At 35.1% G+C, this 22,881-nt stretch overlaps 1 protein-coding gene across 2 annotated transcripts in view; it reads right to left on the minus strand.

The window, feature by feature from the left end:
- The window catches only part of NBEA (neurobeachin), a 519,777-nt gene that overhangs the window by 91,261 nt on the left and 405,635 nt on the right, over positions 1–22,881 (minus strand). For both annotated transcript variants that reach the window (XM_062567111.1, XM_062567112.1), the window contains 3 exons: positions 13,686–13,803; positions 11,563–11,665; positions 4,995–5,110 (listed from right to left, as the gene is read on the minus strand). In XM_062567111.1, the coding sequence (XP_062423095.1) occupies positions 4,995–5,110; positions 11,563–11,665; positions 13,686–13,803 (337 nt within the window). The remainder of the gene's footprint in view (positions 1–4,994; positions 5,111–11,562; positions 11,666–13,685; positions 13,804–22,881) is intronic.

The raw sequence follows: 22,881 nt of genomic DNA on the forward strand, positions 1-22,881 counted from the left end.
TGGTGTAAAGTTTTTTTTTTTTTTTTTTTTTTTTTTTTTTTTTTTTTTAAATGATAGAAAAAAGATTTTTTCCAAGGGGACACATTGATATTTCAGACATTGATTAAGGATACTACAGAGTAGCTAGGGGCCATGTTTGTCAAGACAGACATATTGGCCAACCAGGGAGAGAGCAAAGGACAGATTCTTATTTTGGGGTCTACTGCACAGAGCCCAACCAGTCTGTACAATTAACAGTACCACAAGCAGGCAAATGACTTCTTGTGGGAAACGACCCAGCTGCATATGTCACGAGAAAAGGAGATGAGTTGGTGTCAGAAGCTATGAAGGTTATCTCGCTCAAGGCTGCTGCTTGTATAATTTCAGAAAAGGATCACAGGAAAACAGGAATGATTTCTCCCAGTTTGTAAAGGGTTGGACACTGATTAAACTTTGTTGTAGAAAGAAAGGAAGCTACAAAGGATGGGTAAAAGGTGTACTAAAACTTTTTTAGTAGAACTGTACTTTTTCAGAAGGGAAGAAAAAACAACTGAGGAGCTATCACTTACCAGGAAATAATCTGGCAAACATCCACATTTCTTAAGTGACTAAGCTATGGCTCAAATATGTTGAATGAGCCAGTCTGAGCTAAATGATGACACAGATAAAAAAAATTTCTCGTGCACATATTTCTTAGCAGGTAAAAATAATGATATTAAACAAGATGATGTTGCTTAAAGAAATGATTATAATTAAAACTAGATCATCACTGTCTACACAAATGATTACTGGCAAAGAGGTTGTACCTTTTAAAGATAAAATTCTTACAGCACTGCATTATAAAATAATACAATTAAAAGTGTATTTGGAAATTGCATTTCCAGAAGAAGAAAGAAAATAAAATACATGGCATGTCTTTACTTGGCAGTGTATCCTTTTTACCAAAGGGTGTCATAAATATATTCAGTACTTGAAGTTTTTGTATGAAATAGAACATACACTTTCTCTTAACTGCTGAAGATCCTGTCTATAAAAGATACACGATTTTTTTCAGTTTAACACAGATACATGTGGACAGTTATCAGTTCCAATGTTTTCAAAACAAGGGCAACATAAAGGAGGGGTACTCTGCTTCCAATACTGTATTTCTGGCAACGACAGTCAGGTGATATTCAGGTGAGAATGTCTGTTCATTGTAAGGTAAATGTTTTGGAGAAACAGAAATATTTTCTTGCAACAGAAGATTTACAGAAATATAGGCACAGCTGTAAAAGCAGTCATGTCATTCAGACTGCTTCATAGCTTTTGACCCTGCAGATTCCAAGATCTCAGGCCCTGGTCAAATGATGCCATATGATAGTGGAGCTCGGAAGCAGCTTGTGGCTTTCTACCGCACATTTATGCTCTGAAGCTGTCCCCACTGCCATTGGACCTGGAGCTCATATACATGATGGGTAGATCACTGGCTTGCCATCAACTTTATGATGAGACTCCTTGCAGTTTCCCCCAGCACCTCCTTAGTTTTGGGAACTCAGCTTCCTAGCTGAAGCGCAAAATTTAATACAGCTAAAAATAAAAACTGACTTTCCAAAAAATAATTTTTGGACTTTCCCTTCTGTGAAAAATTTAGAAATTTCAGGTTTTGTTCAAAACTGGAATAAAAAGTTCATTGACATGGCTATAATTCCTGCTGGATTTCAAACTGTATTAATTCTTACGTGTTGTTTTCAGAGTTTTTGTTCTTTTGGGGTTTCCTTTTTATTCATTTTTTGGTATAGTTGGCAGTGACTTCAGCTATCAAAGATAAATTTTATTCTCTTTTTCAAACAAAACATCATGAGATTCTGTGAGATAGCATCAGTGAAGACAGAGGTTAAAATATTGTTAGCAACTGAAATGTACTTTTTATGTTAACAGTCTCATCACTAGACAAATTTCAAAAATAAAGAAGCAGAAATCAAATGTACACAATACAGCACAACAGTCATTTTTTTATAAGCTCTTTGCATTTAAGGCCATTCTAATTTCATAACAAATTTGTACTACATGGAGTAGTCACGGTTGATTTTAGCAGGATCTATTATACTGCTGGAACATTATCAGACATGACAGCACTTCAGCTGACAGCACTGCAATGATACAGTTTAAAAGGCGAGGCACCCAAGTACCTCACCTTCTCTTAATTATTCCTGCAAAACATTTTCTGAGACAGTACCATGATACCTTCTTCCCAACCTAACTCTTGGGAGTCTTGGAAGGAAATCCTTCTTGGAAAATGAAAATGGAAGAGAAAATACAGAGATTTGCAAGGAGCCTTTAGCTGACTAACGCAGACAGGTTTGAAATAACAATCAGAATAACGGATATGCTTTGTGATAAGGAAAAGTTCCCCAAATGTTACTCAAAACCTTGCTCATGTCTTAGTAGAACATTGTGCATGGGTACTGACTTTCATGTAATAAATTTTGGTCACTTCCAGAACTTTTAAAAATCAGCATATTGCTTCTCCATCAGAAAACATGTATTTAAGCTATGTGACTTCAAAATATCATCAAAAAGAAGAATTGTATTACCAAATAAATCAATCAATCAAGGACAGAGATAAAGAGTTAGCCTGAATTTCTTCTAGAGACTCAAATTTATCTCCCCTTCATTTAGTGAATATGGCCTATGAATGAAACTACCTAAATTTGAACATGAATTTGAACTTGATTATATATTGCTGAAAGACTTGATAGAGATCATAATTAATGCTGTGAAAATGAAAAAAAAAGAGTTTATACAATGAAAAACAACAATGAAATTACAGGAAGAGAATGAGATTTACCAGTGAGAGACTAAGACAAAAAAATCTGCCAGAAATTAGGTGTGTTGAGTTACAGAGACACTGCTAAGGTACTGACCAAGCTGCTGCAAGCTTTTACAACAACAACAATGCAAGCTCACAGACAAGTGGTGGCTTGAAGCCTTCTTAACATTTTTTAAAAAGAAAAATAAATCAGTAATCCTCCCAATTTTGCACACAGCAAGTGATACCTGGAATGCAAATGGAAGGCTACCCCATTATAAGGAAGGTGAATACTACTAGATGACATTAAGAGAAACTTGCCTTATGTGACTACCCAAGTGTTTTGCTAGAAAGCCTGCCCAGCAGCATTAATATCTAACAACAGGTCAAAAAATATTTAATTTGGGACCTCTGAGATACCCTGAAGTGTTCCCTTATGGATGAAGCTTGTTTATTGATGGATACTTTAGTGCAAGCATCACTGCAATTCTTAATTGACTTCAGACTTAATGATATCTTCCAGGATGCATTGGTGATGTACCTAAAAATAAATGAGCTGATTAAAAATGAACAGTAATTTATCAAAAATTGGCTCAGCTCTTGCCTACTCTCATTTAAAGAGTTCAGTGCTTACAGAAACAAGGAATACAGAAAAAGGAAATTACAAGGGAAGGACAATCTCATTGCTAATGTACTGCACAAGGACTCAGGGGACCTAGCCTAGCTTCCTAGCTCTCCAGGAAATTCTCCAAGCTTCAGCGCCGTGTTCAGGGAGCCTGCGAGGCTCTCCATGCATTTCCCCAGAACCAGAAGTGCAGAGCGATGCGTGAGACACACGGAGCGGCTGCACACAGGCCAGTGTCCAGAAGCAGGATGGCAGCTTTCTTGTGGCACCGTGCCAGAGGTAATAAACTCTCAGCAGGACTCATTCTTTAGGCAGGGCTCTGCGTGACTGAGGCTATAATGCTCAGGAACCAAGCTGGTGTGCCTGCATGGGACTGCACCATATGGGCTTTCCAGCACAGGTCTCTGGTAGCTTAAGGGACTCTGCTCCATGCTCCACTGCATAACATAAACACACTCTCAGATTTCCAATTGTTTAGCAGTAGCACTTCTGTATCACACAGGGATAATTTGATGACACATTTATTAAGGTCTATGAGATCAGTTACATGGAAGATGACTACTATATAAGCACTGGGGTAAAAGCTGAAAGGTTCAAAGAAAGATGGGTTTGACAGCTACTGAATTTTGCCTCTGCCGTATCGGGAAGAGTGCCATGATTGTGTCCACTGACCAGAGTAACAATATTTGGGTGCTACCTTTGGATTTTGTACATACATTTGTCTTACGTCTGGCTTAAGGATAACCTCAAGCATAAAAGTCAGGACAAGGTAAAGATACGAGTTGTAACACTGGCGTATAGTGATGCCTGGTAGAATTTAATTTGGGCTTCAAACAAAGCTCTTTGGTGCCTGAGAAAGTCTCTTTCTGGCAGGTTCATGAGCAGCACGTGTGCTAAAGGCAGGAGTCATAATATTAGACAACTCTGAGAAATATTTGTATATAGTTCAGCTGCTATAGTATATATGCTGCTTTTTACCTTTAAAATTTCTGCAGAGGTTAATAGCTCTGCAGTAAAAGGAAAAGAGAAAACAAAAATGCTACTGTCAATGTTTAATTAATGACAATTGCCAGAAAAAAACTCTTCTTTTGCCAATAAAGAATGGATTTGTGGCAGTTATTTCTCATTTTAAATACCTAATCTGATATTATATTTCAGTTCAAAGAACTAAACGAGAAAAGATGCTGTAATCGAATCATACCACAATCCAGGTGACATCTGTACTAGGCAGAATACTGTTGTTATTCTGCTGTCTAGTTGCTGTTGCTGAGAATGATGAAGTAGCGAAATTACATTTTCCCATTATTATTTCCAGACACTCTCTGGCAATGGTTTGTTGACTCTAATAAAGCTTCAGACAAAGCTGTCAGCAGAGGAAATGGCAGAAGGAGAGCAAGGAACAACCTCCACAACAATACATGAATCTAAAGTCTCAGTGATAGGTTGTGCATTTTCTGATAAAATTTAATGTGCGTGTTTCAGAATCTATCATAAAGCTGCAGCTGAATTCTGGAGGGATAAACGCAGTCCATCAAGTCACGGTACTCAAGACTTTGACAAATATAAACATATTATGAAGGATTAAAGAGTCAGAAGCCTTACCTGCTATAGTATTGAGGAACATCAAGTATTCAAAGTTAGATATCTCCCGTCTCTGCCAGCGCTGAGTCATGTTGGAGGATTTATAAAGCTGTCGGGGAGTGGCCAGAGAGATTCTCCTAGGAAATACATTTAAAGAATGATTATTTTAAGAGCCTCATTAAATGTTAAGATGTAGGGCAATGTTATTAGTGTGATTAATTTCAGATTCTCTCTGAGGCTTTTTTATTTCATTTAATGAAGTCAAGAAGACACTATTACCCGTACTTGAGAAATGACTAAAATTAAAATCTGTATTTTATTTTATCAAGACTACAGCACTGTAATAATTCAGAACAATATTTTTTGTGTTTTATTTTATTTTGAATCTGGTTAAAAGACTGGAAGCAAAAAAAACTGCAGACCTCCTGGTGCCTGGGCTGTCTAACAGAAATAAAAAAGGAATACCATTTCCCTCTTTCAAAAGGATAAGTTCATTAAGATGACTGATAGATGGATTAAAGTGCCATATATTTCCAGCACATGGGTTGAAGACATTTACTCCACGATTTGTGCACCCCCTTCACGGTCAGCTATCATTGATGCCTTTCTATCTTCCGATAAGCTCCAAGATTTCTATTTATAGCCTGGTTTTCAAAAGAAACAAGGTTTATTCAGTTATCTGCTCACATGTCCATCAGCCTCTCTCTCAGGAATAACTTTTGAATCGCATTTCATTTGAATTTGGAAGAGGACTGAAAGTTTCAAAGATAATTTCCATGTATTTTGTACAAATTGTATGTTTGGGTAAGGGACAAAGAACCAAACATTATGCAAGGAAAATAATAGCACAAAATTTCAGCTATTATATATTCAGTTTGAAAAGAGCGCAATAAGCAAATATCATGCACCAAATTCTAGATTGCCCATAGTATACCCAGCCTCTTGTTGGTAAAGTAACATGCATTTAAAATGCATTGAAGAAAAAAATCTCCAAAAGAGCAAGCAGAAATAGCTTCATTGCTCACAACTTTTCTAGAGTAAATAGCCCTTGCCAAAAAAAGAAAGGGGAAATCTTTGGAAGAAGTTCTTCTCTTCTGGTACTTTTTTATAGAAATATAAAATATATATCAAAACATAAATTGATTTGACTAGTGAAAATGTTTATATCTGTTTTAAAAAAGGACATCTTAAAAACTTATCCTATTCATGGATTTTAAACATATATGTATACATACATAGGATGCACAATGTATGTATGTAGTCTGTTAAGAGTAACTAGTGACACCAGATATTTCAGCTTTCTGATGCCCACTAACATATTAAGTGTACTATTTCTAGACTGTGAATACTGAGGAATTTCTCAATGCAAGGTCATATAAAAGTCTCAAGTTGAGCAGAAATTACAAAAATGTGGATTATCTATTTACAGATACCTGTATCTACACATTCATTAGACCCTATTTTCAGATAAGTATGCCTAATTGGAATGTAGTTATCACAATTATATATATATAAATATTCAGTGTGTAGGTTGCCAAAGGCTGTCATATTTCGGCTTACAAATTAGATATACAAAAATGATTGTGGAAATGTGGGTACACTTTCTTCCTTCTTTTTTCATCTCTGTATTTATCCAAAACAGCAAAGCATAAGTTCTTGTCAGTTTGTCTGTCATTATTTTTCAGTGAACTCTAAGATGCCAGTGGTACTTAAACTTTACCAGTACACCAGAGACAATACAAATATTTTTAAGTTGTTTCTATTACACATCTTCTGAGCAATTTATCTAAAGAATTATTTATATATAAGTATACTTTACACTGCATTTTATAGAATAGTGACTAGTTTTACAGTGAACTGCTCAAAGATATCTTGTTCCCAGTAAACTATGACTAAAGCTACACACAAAATAATAAATTTAGAAATTAGTACCATTAACAAAGATAATTAAATTTACAAAGTATTTCCATCATAGACTTTTTGCTTCTCCAGTGATGAAACATTTATGCATCAGTACAACTTAGTAACTGTTTTTAGACTTTGCCCACAATCTCCCAGGGAGTCTTAAAACTCCATAAATTGTCAAGTGCTGGACTTTACATTTGAATGCCTGATTTGAGAGAAATTCAGAGAAAAAAAAATTTTTAAGAATTCCTTATTTTCTCTGTATCTAAGGTGTTTGAAAGATTTTCAGTTATTTCAGCAGAGACTGGAAAAAATTATGCACAATAAATTGGTTCCACACCTGCTTGTTTCAGTTAACACAGGAAGACCCACTGTTTTGTGTTTTGCTAAATTCACCTGCCTTTGATCAAACCATGCCTCTCTTTCAGTATGCCATCACAGATACGAAGATGCACAAAATGAATGCGTTCCCTTCACTTCTGGAGAACAGTGAAATACCTACTCCACATGGAAACTGCAGAAAACCCTCTGATGTACAAGGGGATAATCCAATTTATCAAGTTTTATTTGCTTTAAGTATGTTTACTAAGCACTTCGTGACATTTAGTTGAGGGAAGGGATGTCATATATCCTGTATGTGGAATATGGCCCACCCCCTTTCACAAGCACTTTTAATTTAGATTCATAGAATCAGTAAGGTTGGAAGGGACCTCTAGAGATCATCTAGTCCAACACCCCTGCTCAAGCAGGGTCACCTAGCACACGGTAGACAGGGTTGCATCCAGGTGGGTCTTGAAGATCTCAAGAGAAGGAGACTCCACAACCTCTCTGGGCAACCTGTGCCAGTGCTCCGTCACTCTCACAGGGAAGAAATTCCCTTTCACGGTCAGGCGGAACTTCCTGTGCTTCAATTTCTGCCCATTTTCTCTTGTCCTGTCACATGGGACAACTGAAAAGAGTTTGTCCCCATCCCCTTGACATCCTCCCTTCATGTACTTATACACATTGATAAGATCCCCCCTCAGTCTTCTCTTCCCCAGGATGAAGAGGCCCAGCTCTCGCAGCCGTTCCTCACAGGGCAGGCGCTCCAGCCCTCGGATCATCTTCGTAGCCTCTCTCCAGTAGCTCCATGTCTCAATCTCATACAAAGAAACTCCAAGTACCTCATACAAATGTTAGCATCTACTGAATCTTTTGTGTTGTGCAGCCCCTGTTCACGCTTGGAAGAAAGGGTTTGGAAGTCGCTGGCTTCAGCTAGTCTCTCTCATGAGACTAGCCAATATTCACTTTTAATCAAAGCTCTAAAAGGGGTTTTATGCTTTGATGACATCATCATTTTCCCACCCCTTTGCCTTACTCAAAACCAGCCTCCGCAACCAGCTCGATGGAGGTGTGGAAATGCGTTACCAAGCCACTAACGTGGAACAAGCGGCAGTGCTGAGCCAACACCGACTTCAGTCACCTCGCCAGCTCACGTACAGGTTTTCCGTCGGGAAGCAACCTCATCGATTATTTCTCCACTTTAGCAATGGGAGCCATCGTTTCATCTAGTGCACTAACAGCCCACAGAATTTCAGCATAAGGTGCTAGCACATTTAATAGTGAAATATGATATTGTAACTATAACTTTTACCAATTCTTTGATCTCTGTACACTTACAAAACAATTAGGTAGTTCACAGCTGGTATTAAAACAGTTAAAACAGTTTCTAGGCCACGACGTTAACTTTAATAAAAACCTATCAGAAAATCACATTTCAGTTCTTAAAACCCTAAAAACATGGTCTTCTTATAGTGTTGTAAAATTGAGGATATTACTCGACCTACACAGAATCATATGACACTCCAGAAATAAATTAAATAAAAGGTACAATACTATCTACTAGTTGTATCATATGACAAGGTCGTAAGGACACTACAATCAATGCAACATGTTTCAGGAACAACTAAACTGAATATATCAGCGTTAGATGAATTTGATTATTAAACCAGACCAAACACTTGGACATGTGACTAATTTTAAGCATCTAGTTATTTCACGACTATAAGCAGTTACTATAACAATGTGTAATATTAAGCATATGCTTGAATACTTTGCTGAATCAAAGCCTTAACAGGCAAAGGGTGGGAGTGGTAGCAAACAGGCAAACTGGAGACTTGCTCAAAACAGCAGCTCAGTAGCAGTCTTAGGAAGAGACACCAGTTCTGATCTTCGGTGATCATAGGAAATCATAAATATTAATTTTTGCTTATGTTTTCTCCCATCTTTGTTCAGCACTGGATTTCTCCATGAAGACAGAAATGCACTTGAAGTTCATCTACCTCATTAAAATTCATTTACTCCTTCACAATGTTTCTATCTTGAATTGCAATTCTTTATGATAATGTAATTAACTTTAGAAAAATTTTTTATCAGTGACATCAAAGTATTACTTACTAAAATAAAACTAATTAACTAACTAAGCAAAACAACCAGAAAGGTCTGCTTTTGTTAAAATATTCTTTAAGTACAGTTTAATCTGAAAAATATGTTATATAAAAATGGAGGCATTTTACTCAATATAACAGCTCCTTTTCGGTACTCAGCATAGTATCGTCTTATATTAGTGATACAGATAAACACAATTTTAAAATTCCAGCTAGCATTTCAGAGCCAATATATTAATGGGAAGGTAAGCTATATTCTAACAGTGACAAAGTATTAACTGCATAGCAGTTACTGAGCTAGCTTTTCCATCAGTTACTCCACTGCAGTCCTACTGAAGACAATAAGAACATGTAGACAGAAATAAAGGCAGAATTATGATTACAGGATCTTTATTGTGCATAAATCATAAAGTGATTATGCACAAACAAGAAAGAAAAACAACTTAACTACCATACGCCAGATTTAATCTGAAAGCTAGTAAGCAAGTAGATATACATACAAAGACAAAAACCTGTATGTATTTGATTCTACAAACCAGGGGTATAAAGAAACTGAAATTCCAAAATGTTTTTGATTCAAACTAAGCTTTTATGAAAAAGGTATAAAAATAACTGCCTATGATACTGAAGCTGAAAATTTTCTAAATAATTATTTATTAACATTTTTTTTAACAATTATTCACTGAATAATGCACAAAGGATATGAATTTCAAAAGTAAAAAAGGTCACACATTTTGACTGAGAGACTTGCATTTTGCTTTTTCTAGAACGCGTGGCCATTTTTATTTCAGAAAAAAATACTATTACTTCCCATTTAGTTTTAATTTGAGTATTTGGAAGAGCAGTGCAAATGTTAACAAGATGCACCTTTCAAAGAGATGCCTCAACTTCCCCTTGATCTTAGTGAAAACTCAAGGAACTTGGCAGTTTGCCTGAGGATTTTCAGCACATTCAGGAGATCAAGCCTTAGGCATCAGGAGACTCTTGAGTTCATTACAGGGAAATATGTTTAGCTGGGAAAGAAATCATTCCCCAATCCTACAAATGTTTTGACATTTCTGAATATTCCCACATTCTGCACTGGGATAAAACAAAGACAATTTGAAGTTTTACTCCGTAGAAAAACACTTTTCTACAGAGAAAGCTACACATTCAAACCAAAGACAGGCACATCCCAAGCAACACTGATGATTAGGTCTTTGGCCTTTGGCCAAGTCCAGCCAAACAGACATCTGAACCCAAGGCACCATATTTTGTGAATTTCCTGCTGTCTATCCTCTCTCTTAGTGTTATTATTTTTCTTTGATTTTGATGAAGAATTCATCCTGAACCTAAAAAAAATTCATCACGGTTTGGTGATGCACGCTTGAAAATTATTTTAGTTTTGAACAGACATTTCTGAACAAAACATTTGGAGGCAGAAATTTTCCCCTTAGCTCTGTGACGTGCAAATGAAGGTCATGTTAGCCTTCACTGAAATATAAATGCCTTTATAAAAAAGGCATTATTATCTGAAAATTCCCAGTCTTATTTCTGACCATAAGTTGACTTGATATTAGTGTTCATGGGATATCAAATAAAAACTGCACTTCTTTGTAGAATACGAAAATCTCTAAATGTGAACCTCAGTTAGTCTTTTTCAAAACTTATTTCCACCTTGATTTTGGAAACAGAGGAAGAATCATCATATTAATCAGCAGAAGAATCATCATACGAATAAAGAATAGAAGCAATTTGGAAAGTGCAAAATAGCCACTATGCTGATGTGCAATGAAATAAAATACACATACATTCATATAAAAGGCAAATGAGAAAATTTACAAACAAAAATAATTTTAATTTAGCAAACACAAATCCCAGTCAAGTTTAGTCCCATATTCTCCAGGAAATTAATCACAGCAAGGATGATAATTTGTCCTTGATTAAATCCCAGAATTTGAAGAGATAAGCTATATTTAATTTTGGTCCTTCACTGGAAGGTACATATTTCCTATAAAGATTTTTAAAATTCTATGAAAATATTTCTTTTTTATTTCTATTCCATAATATATTATGGAATAACAATTTATATATTAGGAAATAGGTTATATATTAGGAAAGAGTAATGTTTTTCCAACTACCCTAAAAATAGAAAATCTAGAGATTTATAACAGGAACAATACTTTAGCGTTGACATATTTCAAAATACCTTAAATATAGTTTATATTTATATAATATAATAAGCACAGAATATAAAAAAAATATCTTAATCAAATTACCTGGCTTGTGGCAAACCATAGCTGGTTCCTACTCCAACACGAGGCAAGCTGTACACAACTTTTTTCACTGTTGCTTGGTCAGGAAAATTAAACATAACCGAAGCTATGAGAAGAAGAGAAATTATGGACTGGTAAGCCATCTGCAGAACTCTGTTTATCTACAAGAACCTATTTTTAAAATGTTTTTTTAGATTTTATTTGGAAGAGAATTTAGTTATACTTTTATCCTCCTGGAGACCCAAGTCAGAACAGATACTCCTGCCATACATCATAACTATGAAGTATTAGCTGGTTAATGTCTTGGTACTAGCTCTCCGATTTTGCAGAAGACCTGAGTGAGGTATACCTCAGAAGAAATATTATTTACTTCTTTACTACTTAATCTCTTATCAGGCCAGGAAGCTGTTCAGTAGATTGAATATTTTGTCTGATAACTGGTAGATTAAAAAACTCAAGAGCAGCAATTGATTATTTCTCTCTTTCCAGTTGAAATAAAACTTTGTATCAGAACTGCTCAAGGCAAAAGTCTACCGACACACTCCACAAAACATTCAATTCCCATTCAAAGTAGCACGTTTTTGTACAGAAAACTGTCTGGATCCATGCACGTTATTTATTGAACTGGTCCTTTTTAGTTTAATTCAATAGAGGATTGCAAAAGGAAATTTCTTTCACAGGAAACTGGCAGAGCATTGTCATTTGGGTTTATTTTGCCTTTACTCAGTGGCATCTGGTAGAAAACCTTGTTAAATACTAGCTGTGCTAAAGTTCAGTGATGAAGTCTTTACATGTTCAAATTCTACTAGATTTATCTGAGAGACCTCATTTGAAGGAAAAAGATAAAGAGTTCTGGCGGGCAACAAATATTTACATAAAGATATAACAATGCAAATGGGCATTTCTTATTAATAATAAATTTGGCTGTTCATAAGGCAAAAAGAGCTACCTATCAATTTGGAGTGTTCTTTTCTTCCTAATTAAATTCCATGCTGTTCCTGATGGATGGTCCATGTCACACAATAACAAGCCACTCACATCCAGGCACGCTCTGAAACTTTATACTCAGTCAATATCTAGCAGGAAGTGGGTAAAGCAGGAAGGGGAAGCTTTCAAAGAAATGTTTCATGAAAACCAGCAATGAAATGAAGCAAAAAGAGCTCATTAGAGCATCACAGAATGAAAAGCTAGAACCTCACTGCAAAATGTCCCCCTGAGAAGGAGTAAGTAAGAAAGCCTCAGTCATGAAAAACACTTTCTGATACCAGAAAATCCCACCAGGAAACATCCACAAAATATGGGTAGTGCTGCTTCCTGAGTTCATGGGCTACATGTGCAAGTACATATACTACACAGCTACTACTTCTATCTCAGATACATGGGGAATTATTCACTCTAAACTTACATTTACTTCCTGCCATCAAGTAGTATAGGATACTTACTACTGTAATCATCCTATGATCATCCCAACTTACACCTGTTTCTCTCCACTGACAATTTAGAAACCTTAGGTTCCTGACTTGGGTCCTCTGACTTGCACCTAAGATAAAAGCCTAAAGCAGACATTATAAATAACCTTTACAACAGTTTGGGTTCAGAATAAGCAACTTGCATCATTTAAAACTTACACAGTTTTTAATTCTGTAAACTGCATTCTTTATGTATCTTTATACTAATTAATAGCAGGAAAAAATTCAAGTTGAAGATGGGAAAACAGAAATGGAAAATTTCATTCCTCATTAATTACGCAGTTAAAATTTAATAGGTATTTAATCATTCACTCCTGCATGTATTGTTTTGAAAAGCAGATGTTTCACTTAAATATTTGCAGAAAATTTGAGGAGAGGGGTGAAATCACAGAAAAATCAAATTTCCTATCAAACATTTGATTATAATTACAATATTTTGTCTTTATAAATCAATCTCACTACTGCAGGGAAAGTAAATCCTATATTAATGGCTTGCCAGCAGATATTTTAATATAAAATGTAATGAATACATGCAAGAGTAAGCACTATTGCAAATAAACATTTTGTCAAAGGAAGTCCACAGTTTAAAATCAAAGATTAATAAATACCATGCAAAAGAGCTACTAGCATGTTTTTATGCAAACAAAATAAACTTACTTCTGTTTGCCATAAACACTTCCAAAGCTGTGTTCTGGAGAAGATAACGTCTTGAAAAAACAGCCCTAATCTCACTGAACATCCATTTTCCATGAAGACCTTCTGTGTAGGCAAGGACCTTTAAAGATAAAATAAAAGTGACAGTTATTGGAAGAAGCTTTTCATGAGAATATTGCATGAAAACATAGTAGGCTTTCTCTGTCAACAAACTACAGGTAAGTATAGTTTATCTTACCTCTTAGACACTTAAAAAGCAAGAGCTAAAATAGAGACTGAAGCTTTTAAAAATACAATATAATCATTGGAGAAGAATCACTAAATTGTACTTGATACTACTTAGATCTGCTTCTCATGAGTAAAATCAACTTATTTCCCCCCCCAAAAAAAACCCTACCTCTACAATCAAGCAATGGATGGAGTTGCAATTATGGTTAGCTGTATTTCGTTCCAACTGTATGCATGAGACAGAGTTGTCAGTTTTAGATAACATTTAATTCTGTGGGTATGTTGTGCAAGGTACAATCAAAATAATATAAGCTGCTATTCACGTCCATAATTCAGCTTACAGGGTCACAAATTAGGACTCTGTACTTTCCATTAGTAAATATAGAAAAATAGAACAACATACATCATGGTAATTTTTAAAAAGGTAGGAATATTTAATATCTGAAATCACGAACAAAATACAATTTATTTTATTTTTGCATTTTTAAATTAACTGTGAAAACAATCTAAAATAAATAAGTTAAAAATCAGCATTGTTCTTCTAATTTGTCAGCTTCTCAGTTATAAGTTGCCACTCTAAGACTAGCTGACAATATGTTAATTATAACTAAATAATTTTTTCACTCCTCCTTCACTGTTCTAGATGTACAGGAAAACAGACAAGACAGAAAAGACGCAATTTAATTAGATAACAGCTTTATTAACCTATCTTATCTGTGAACATCCCAGCAATATCTCATGCAGTGTGGAATAATCCTTCCTCAATCATTTACATCAGTTGGAGGGCTACCTTCAACCCTCCGCCCTGCCCAACTGGTCCCTGCCTACAGCTGAGACCCTGATACCCTTCCACCTGTTAGGACTCAGTAGTTTGGGATGGATATCCATCTCCTCATCACACCCAACTTCAGTTTCCATCTTCTGTAGACTGGGCCTTTTCCTAGATTTCAGTTCATAGCAGAGTTGCATCCCCTGTGTGACACCCCCCATTCCAAGTAAAGGAAAGCAAATAACACTTTCACTAAACAGAATCCCCAAAAGAAGGCATCAGGATGCAATTTCTCTATTCTCCATTCCCCAGGAACATAGAAACTACGGGTTTACCAGTTTGCAGTGATTTACTCAGTTGAAGTCTTTCCTTTTGTAATCATGACCTTTATCAGCTTCTAAACAGGGAGCTCTTAAAAGAATCATCCTTTGCTGTTGCTGCCAATGTTCTTCCATGCTTGAGGTAATGGAGACTGTTCCCCTTCAGTTGGAAAGAAGCTGGTGTAGCATCATGCTAATAACACATCCTCATACATTAAAAAGCTGGTTTAAGTTTACACACACACTGTGTTAATATAGCTCCATAGCTTTGTGTTGTACTTTTTGCTCCACTACATAATAAGTCTATTTCAGAGATAATGATAACAAAGCTCAACATACTAAGTCTTCAAATGCGAGTTTTGCCTCTGATGGAAACTTGAGAGGACCACTCCTACCGTCTACATAGAAAGAATTTACAAAGAGCCAGAGCAAAATTGTGGCCAATAGCATTGTTTCATTCACCTTGGCCATCCACACTAAATAAACACAGAGGAAAAGTGGCTTGATTTGTTTGGAGGTCCTCCACATACATGCAAGAGACTACATGTTTCCTCCATTCAGTCACAGGCCAGCTGTAGAATTATCACATTATGTGGTAAACTCTTCCAAAAGTAAATTACCTTCATATTAAAAATCTGCTCCTCATTTTCAATTTGAACTCTGCTGACTTCATCTTCCAGCCCCTGGGTCTTGTGACACCTTTGTCTAGTAGATTAAAGAGTCCTCTAGTATCAAGTATCTTTTCCTTGTGTAGGTAATTAGGGACTGTGATCAAGTTACTCTCAACTTTGATAAGCTAAGTAAACCAAGTTTTCCTTCGGTCTCTCATTGAGATCAGATGCTAGGACACACTTGATATCATGTACGTGGAAATTCAGACGATTAAGAAGAGTAAGTCTGCAAGATTCCAGCCTCATCCTTCTTTGGATGTACTCCACTACTGTCTGGTATGTAGTGTTTGTAAGTATGCAGCTTCTTCAGATAGAGAGAGGAAATAGAGACGAAAATTCTCAAGTTTAAAAAGCTACAAGAATAAATCAGTCTCCTCAAGATTAGTTAATATAACTAGAACAGTCTTTTATTTGGTGTTTGAAATATAAAATGTGCATAACCATAATCTGCTCTACAGCAGCCAGCAGATTTGTCAAAGAATTAGTTCCTTGACAAAATAAAATATTTCAGGAATTCACTCTTTGTTTCAAAAATGTTTCAAATTGTCCTGCTTTTTTCAAATGAAAAACATTTAATACTGATAAGATCCTATGTTTTAACATTTTAGAGCATCCACAATAATTTACTTACAATGTCTTGATATTTACCAGCACTTAGTTATTATAGATGAATATTACCAGCACATTATATACTGACCATACATTAAGATTGCATTATTCTCCCTCCTCTTCTACTCAAGTATAAAACAGTGACAACTTCATGGAGGTATAGTTATCCCACTATAAAACGAGTGACTTAACACTCTAAATGAGCTTAAAACAGTAAACGGGTCAGAAAATCAGAGGAATGGAAGGAGGCTATAATTCAATTATTGTCCTCAATTACACTCCTCTTAATTGTCTATTAGTCTTACAAATATCAGATTATCATGTCAAGATCAAATTATCTCAATTATTTCAGTATTTCTGTTGTATTGTTTTCCCAGCCAAAATACACAATTATCCATTTTTGTCAATTTGCATAACATTCTACACTATTTTCAAATGTTAAACCTCCCATTACTAGGTATCTATAAAACTATAGAAAGTAGGAAATATTGACATTTCCTGCAGGACTCTTTTTACTATTATAAGAGCCAATATAAAGTAACTTCCTCATTCTCAGTTTGAATCTTTTAAAGAGACTTATTTTTCTTTTAGGATTATTTAAAATGTATTTTTTGCATTTTGCTTTCTCAAATCATATGAATGAGGGCCTGGCTGTTTTATATTTCTTACAGGTAGCAAATAGTATACATTTCATTATATTAAAAAAATGGAAATACACACTTTGTCCACCAAAAAGTATTGGAATTATGTTATCTGGTTAGTCTTAAAGCCAAAAATTATATGTGCTCCATCCAATATTTGCTGTTGCTTCTATTTAAAGTCAATGCTCTTTATTTTGATAGTTTTATGAGTTTGTCTCTTAAAAATAGTCACGAAAGCTTTTTGTTTTAGACATATCTTGACAGCTGAGACTTCATGACTATGCATGGAACTCTAGATGCAGCCCAAATAAGCTGTTTTTAATAAAGTAAAAACCAAACACCAACCAACCCTGTCTACATTTGAATTAAGTGCACTCTTCTTTGTTAATATCAACTGCAATTATTTGTTTTGAAGTTTATCCGTCCTTGTAAAACTCTTTCATTTACTCAGAATTATGAGTATTTTTTAAAGGTAATATGGGTCCATTGGCCAGATGATAGACTTAAGAAGGAAAAAAATGCTAAGATATATTGCATTAAAATTTGGTTGTCACCTGAATTTGGTCATGAAAAATCCCTAAATCTCATTGTTTGGTAATGTGGAATAACATCTATTGGTGACACTTACTGAAATTAGATTAGTAAAGTAGTTTGAGACATTCAGATGGAAAGTTCTACAGAAGACAAAAAGAACTGTTACTGACATTCTTACTTGGGCCAAATATGAAAGCTCCTTAATTTTAATTTCATTTTGATGTAACTAAGATCTCTTCTTTTTTTTTTAACGTAGGTGTTATGACATATGCAATTATTAAGCTTACCTTAGTCATTTTTCAATATTATGTATTGATTATGTGTTGATTATGAATTGTTAGCTAACAGCTGGAATTTTGGATTATTACGTAAGTCATGAGACCAGAAGCATTGGTTTCCATTCTGTTAGTATTCCTGATAGATTAGCTCCACAGCAGGAATACTTCAGTACTGAGTCTTATTTTTGTTCCTTTATGCCATTTTTTAATATCTCATAGCACTAGTCAGAGCACTTCAAACGGATATTTTGACCCTTTTCTTTTGATTTCTGTTTTTTGAATTGAAATAATCACAAAATCAGGGAAGTGTTATAAAAAAAAAAACACAGAAAGGAGCCCGTACAATTCCTATCTATTCTCAGTTACTAATCTTACAGTAGAGAATGTTCACTCCTTTAGTCCATTGCAAAGAATTGCTACTTATTCCTCAATATTTACTTTTTTTAATTTGCCCTTTTAAGTGATTCATTAACACTTATACATCTGATTTTAATCTACTACTATCAGTGGGAATTGATTGTTTGTCTTTTTTAACCGGATTTCTGGTTAGGGTATTTTAACTGTAACCTGATTCCTGAACAAAAGTATCAATTGTTACTTGTAACATTGGTGAATCTTTGTTTATATCTAATACTAAATGCCTATAGTCACTAGCATGTAAAATAACTTGTTTTTTCATTTTCAATGCACTTATTCCTTGAATTCCTTCCTTATTCTTGACCTTTTGTACTAGTAAGGTCAAACACAAGCAATAAGGGACATGGTTGCCTTCTACTTACGTCTAATACTGTTGGCTCCTTTTTTTTTTTTTTTTTTTTCCTGCTGCATTTCCCAGACACATTCCAAAGTGCTCCTGCTCCTATAGACTGTTTTCTTCAGCTTCTGAAAATGATTCTCGGAATCATGCTTTCCAACATTTTGAATAAAAAGACTTTTTCTGAGACCGAATGAATTTTCTTCAAATGGATTCCTAGAACACTCTAATTCTGGTACTAAAGATGCATTTTTCTTTTGTGAAGACAATTTTGTTTATTGCTCAAATTTAATTTCTATTGACTTTAACCTGGACACTGATATTTTAGTTAGAACATTAAAAAGAAGAGCTCTGGCGTGTCCTTAGTTTAGACATCAAAATCACATCTGTCTGTTAAAAGGTTCGTGGTGCACACTCTGTAACCTGGCAACGCTGGGTACTGTCTTTGCCATATAGTACTTTTTTCTTCTGGAGATGCAAAACTTTTATGAATTTATCCTTTTTCATCCTTGTAAGCTCACCACTTCTTCAACTTTAATCTTTTATATTTCAGCAAATACCAACTTTACATCTGAACAGCTTCACTACAACTGAGTAATGTCCAGTGGGTTTCTGTTGCATCCTGGTAGCCCAAAACAAAGCACCCCCTTGCCTTATTTTTATTTGATTCAAGAGTTTGGAGACATGTACTTCAAAATTTGGTATATTTACCATCTGCCCCCCAGTGCATTCCACTAACCCTATTAATTTTTTCAATTCTGCCTATTTCCCATTTTCAAGTGTTTTAAGTTAAGTCTTTAGGGTTGCAACTTTTGCCAAACTCAGCATTACTCCTCAACACTGGCAATTTTGCAGTCTATATCTAGAATGAGTAAAACTACTTTCTTTATGCACTGACTATGCACTGTACCTTGTTTGTCATTTTGTTTTAACTAGGATTGCTGAATTGGTTTTCCATCCAATACAAAATAAGCCCTTGTCATCCCTGTATATAGTGGTTCTTTAGTTTGAACAAAGTTTTTGTCTATATTTCATTCTTCATCTGTCATCACCCACTTGTGGAAGACAGACTACCTGCAATACCATTTATTGTTCTTTATCATGTGTACCAATCTTAAATGAAAGACAGGAAGAAGAAATCATTTCAGTTACACTGCAGTCACCACACCAATGTCATCAAAAAGAACAAAAGGAAGAATGTCCTATTTTGCCCTTTAAAAAAAAAGACGGAGGGAGGAGGAAAAGGAAATAGGAAATGAAGGATGAATTAGTGAGGTTATCTGGAGGAAGGAAGAAAGGAATTCATCTAATTTCTTTGTCATAATTTTCCAGGATGAAAAGAAAACAAATTATTGCAAAAGGGTCAAGAGAAAAAAACGAGGTGATGATCTTCATTCACAACTCCCTTATCCTTGCAATCCTTTACAAAAGGATAAGAGCAACTCTATTTTTCCCTTCTCTTGGTTTTCAGGCAAATGAGAACCTGTGTCTTATCTTATGTTATCACTGAGTTTGAAGAGAAAGTGAAATATTGTACGAATACTCTGTCTTACGTGTACACTCCAAAACTATAGCAGATGGCCTCTTACTGTAAGCTAGCAAGAACCAATATACTCATTCTCTGACAGTGTCTGTCTCCCAGTCTTTTCTCACGGCCTTCTCTATTCCCTTGCCTTGGTGTTGTAGGCTTCCAGGTTATAAGCCTGAACACTGTTTCTCATGACAGACTTTTCAGGGAATACAGCTGCCAAGGAGAGAAGAAAATTCCACTGAATCCTTTCTTAGACTATCAAGTCAATCCTAGTCAAATGAATATTTAATTTTCCCTAAGGTTGAGAAGGTAGTTTTTAAAAGGAAATTTTGTTGTAAAATGAAATAAAAATATTTTTGTTAGCCTGACACTTCCCTCCCCTCTCCCCCTGCAAAAAAAAAAAAAAAAAAAAAAAAAAAAAAAAAAAAAAAAAACTCCCAAACACTAATCCTCATATGCACCCAAGAGGCTTCTGCTTAGATTTTTTGCCTGTCTTCTGGTGGAAATTGAATCTTCTGCTTTCTGTATAAAGTGAGCTAACAGGCATACAGTGTATAATTAAAAGTTAAAAGCCAAATTTGTGGTCACCTCATCTCTTTGTATGGGGATAAGCAGAAAAGGAAAAAACGGATGCCAAGGAAAGGAAGACAAAAACATATTAACATTGTGGAAAAAGCTACTCTCCTGAAGAGTTACATGGAAGCAACAAACAATGCTAATCTTCAGTCAGAGAACACTATTTCATTTCATATTAACCATTTCATAACAGCCTGCTAACCACGAAATTCAAGGAACTTATCTGGTATGTTCCCTAGATCAGTTCTTACTGGCTGCCTCCAGTTTTGAAACCTCAGCACTTAAAAACTAGATACTTGCCAATAAAAAACAGAGCACTTCTGAAAAACAAATCACGGTGAATGGATATTTCATCAGGGAGCCACCTAGAGCCAGAACAGCTACAAAAACATGCTATGCACCTGACTCAGTTACGCGTTAGGTTTTCATAAAACAGTTTAGCACCATTCTGTGTGCTTTCAGAAGTTCCAAACAAAGGAAAACAACTACTGAAAATCATCATCATCTTCGCTATTAAGGATTTGGATTTCTCTCATATGTTTACTAGTGTCACCAACTGCTTCAGTGAAAATGCCATATTCTGAATGTGGATCCTCATAGGTTAAAAGAATGGCTCTCGCGCACATAAAGCAAACCTTATCCAGAATCACATAACAACATGGAGCTGTCTGCATATACGTGGCAGACTGTGTGATTGCTTAATGTATTCTAAATACAGACTGAAATGACAGACACTAATGGCACGGATCCAGGCTATTAGGGTTTATGAAATACCATACTGAATAAACTATAAAATTTCAAAATGTTTTACAGAGTACTGAATATGATCAAACTTCTAGATTTATCAGGAAAAATACACATATACTGTAACAAGAGGGATGTCATATCAAGATATGTAGCTGTAGAAGAAAAACATATTTCTTAAGAAAACTGCAAAACAGACAAATTCAAATGATGAAATAGCTTGTGTTATGCTTTCCTGAAAAGTGAAATTGAGAATGTAAATAGATGGGAAGGATAAATCAAATGAAATGAATAAAGTTTTTCTTTAATATACTAATGTTTCATTGATTTCCTACTATTTTCTGTTTTCATATACATTTGATCCACTTTGAGATCTTCTGTCTGCCTCAATTTCTATAGTTACATGAGTAAACACATCTAAAATCCTACCAAAGTACATTATCATTTTTTTCTCTGTATACTTCAGTCTAAGAATACTTTCTCAATTTCTGTCTATATTAACCTCTCATTCTCCCCTACTTACAACATGCTCCTGTGTAAAGTCTTTCTGTATTTGTAAGCCTTAAAAGCTTTCCTCCACATAGCTCTTGTGATATATAATGTTCAGCAGGATGAGCTGAGTAGTATGTGCCATTGTAATTTCTCAGTCCACATCAGTTTTTAAAATCTTTCTTAGAACTTTTTTTTAAAATAAATATTGGCACTCTTGCTTCATTTTTCTCCTCCTCTTTGGGGATCTAAAAAATGCAGATATTATTTTTGTGGTTTCAGGCGCTACTTCCTTGCCAAATTTTCTCAGCTTATACTTCTACTTCCAATGTTTTTTTAAGCTTTCAAGAGGCCCTTTTTCTTGAAACATGAGGTTCTGTTCACCCTGACCTTTTATAAATTTGATTTCTATGGTCAGCATACTGCTTTTATATCCATTAAAACAATGCTCACTCAGCTGGCAGTAACTGACAGCCTTATTCCCACATTCATTTTCAGTCATCTGAAAAATTATGTGAAGTTGGCCCATTTTCAGGCCATTTTCTTCTCTTCATTGGTCAGGTGGTTTTGCATGTTATGATTTTGTGTTCTAGGAAAGTAACGGAAAGGATACGGGGATTTCTTGACAAGGAGCAGCAGAATGGTTTATTGAAATAAAAAAATAACTCTTAGATAGGGAAACACAGTTGCTGAATGATAATATCCTGGTCAAAATGATCCAAAAAGATCTTAAGTATTCTAAATGTATTATTTCTAAATGCATTTGTGAAATAACAATTATAGTTTTGTATACACACATAAACATTATTGACATGGGAAAATACTACCTTTGCAAACACTGAATTCTGAAATAATTATTTTTATAGTTTATTTTATAGATGGCAAGCTACTGCATGCATTCGCACTGTTTCCTTTCTGTGCAATTTAGGCAACGCTTAGAAAACTAGTTATAGATTTAAATTATTGGAAAAATTATCATCATGAAGATACAGCAGATACAGACATCACCACCTGTGAAAGGGAGACACGGCCTTTTTAGGCTCTATTTTCAAATT

This window comes from Rhea pennata, chromosome 1 (assembly GCF_028389875.1).
Source record: "Rhea pennata isolate bPtePen1 chromosome 1, bPtePen1.pri, whole genome shotgun sequence".
NCBI lineage: Eukaryota > Metazoa > Chordata > Aves > Rheiformes > Rheidae > Rhea > Rhea pennata.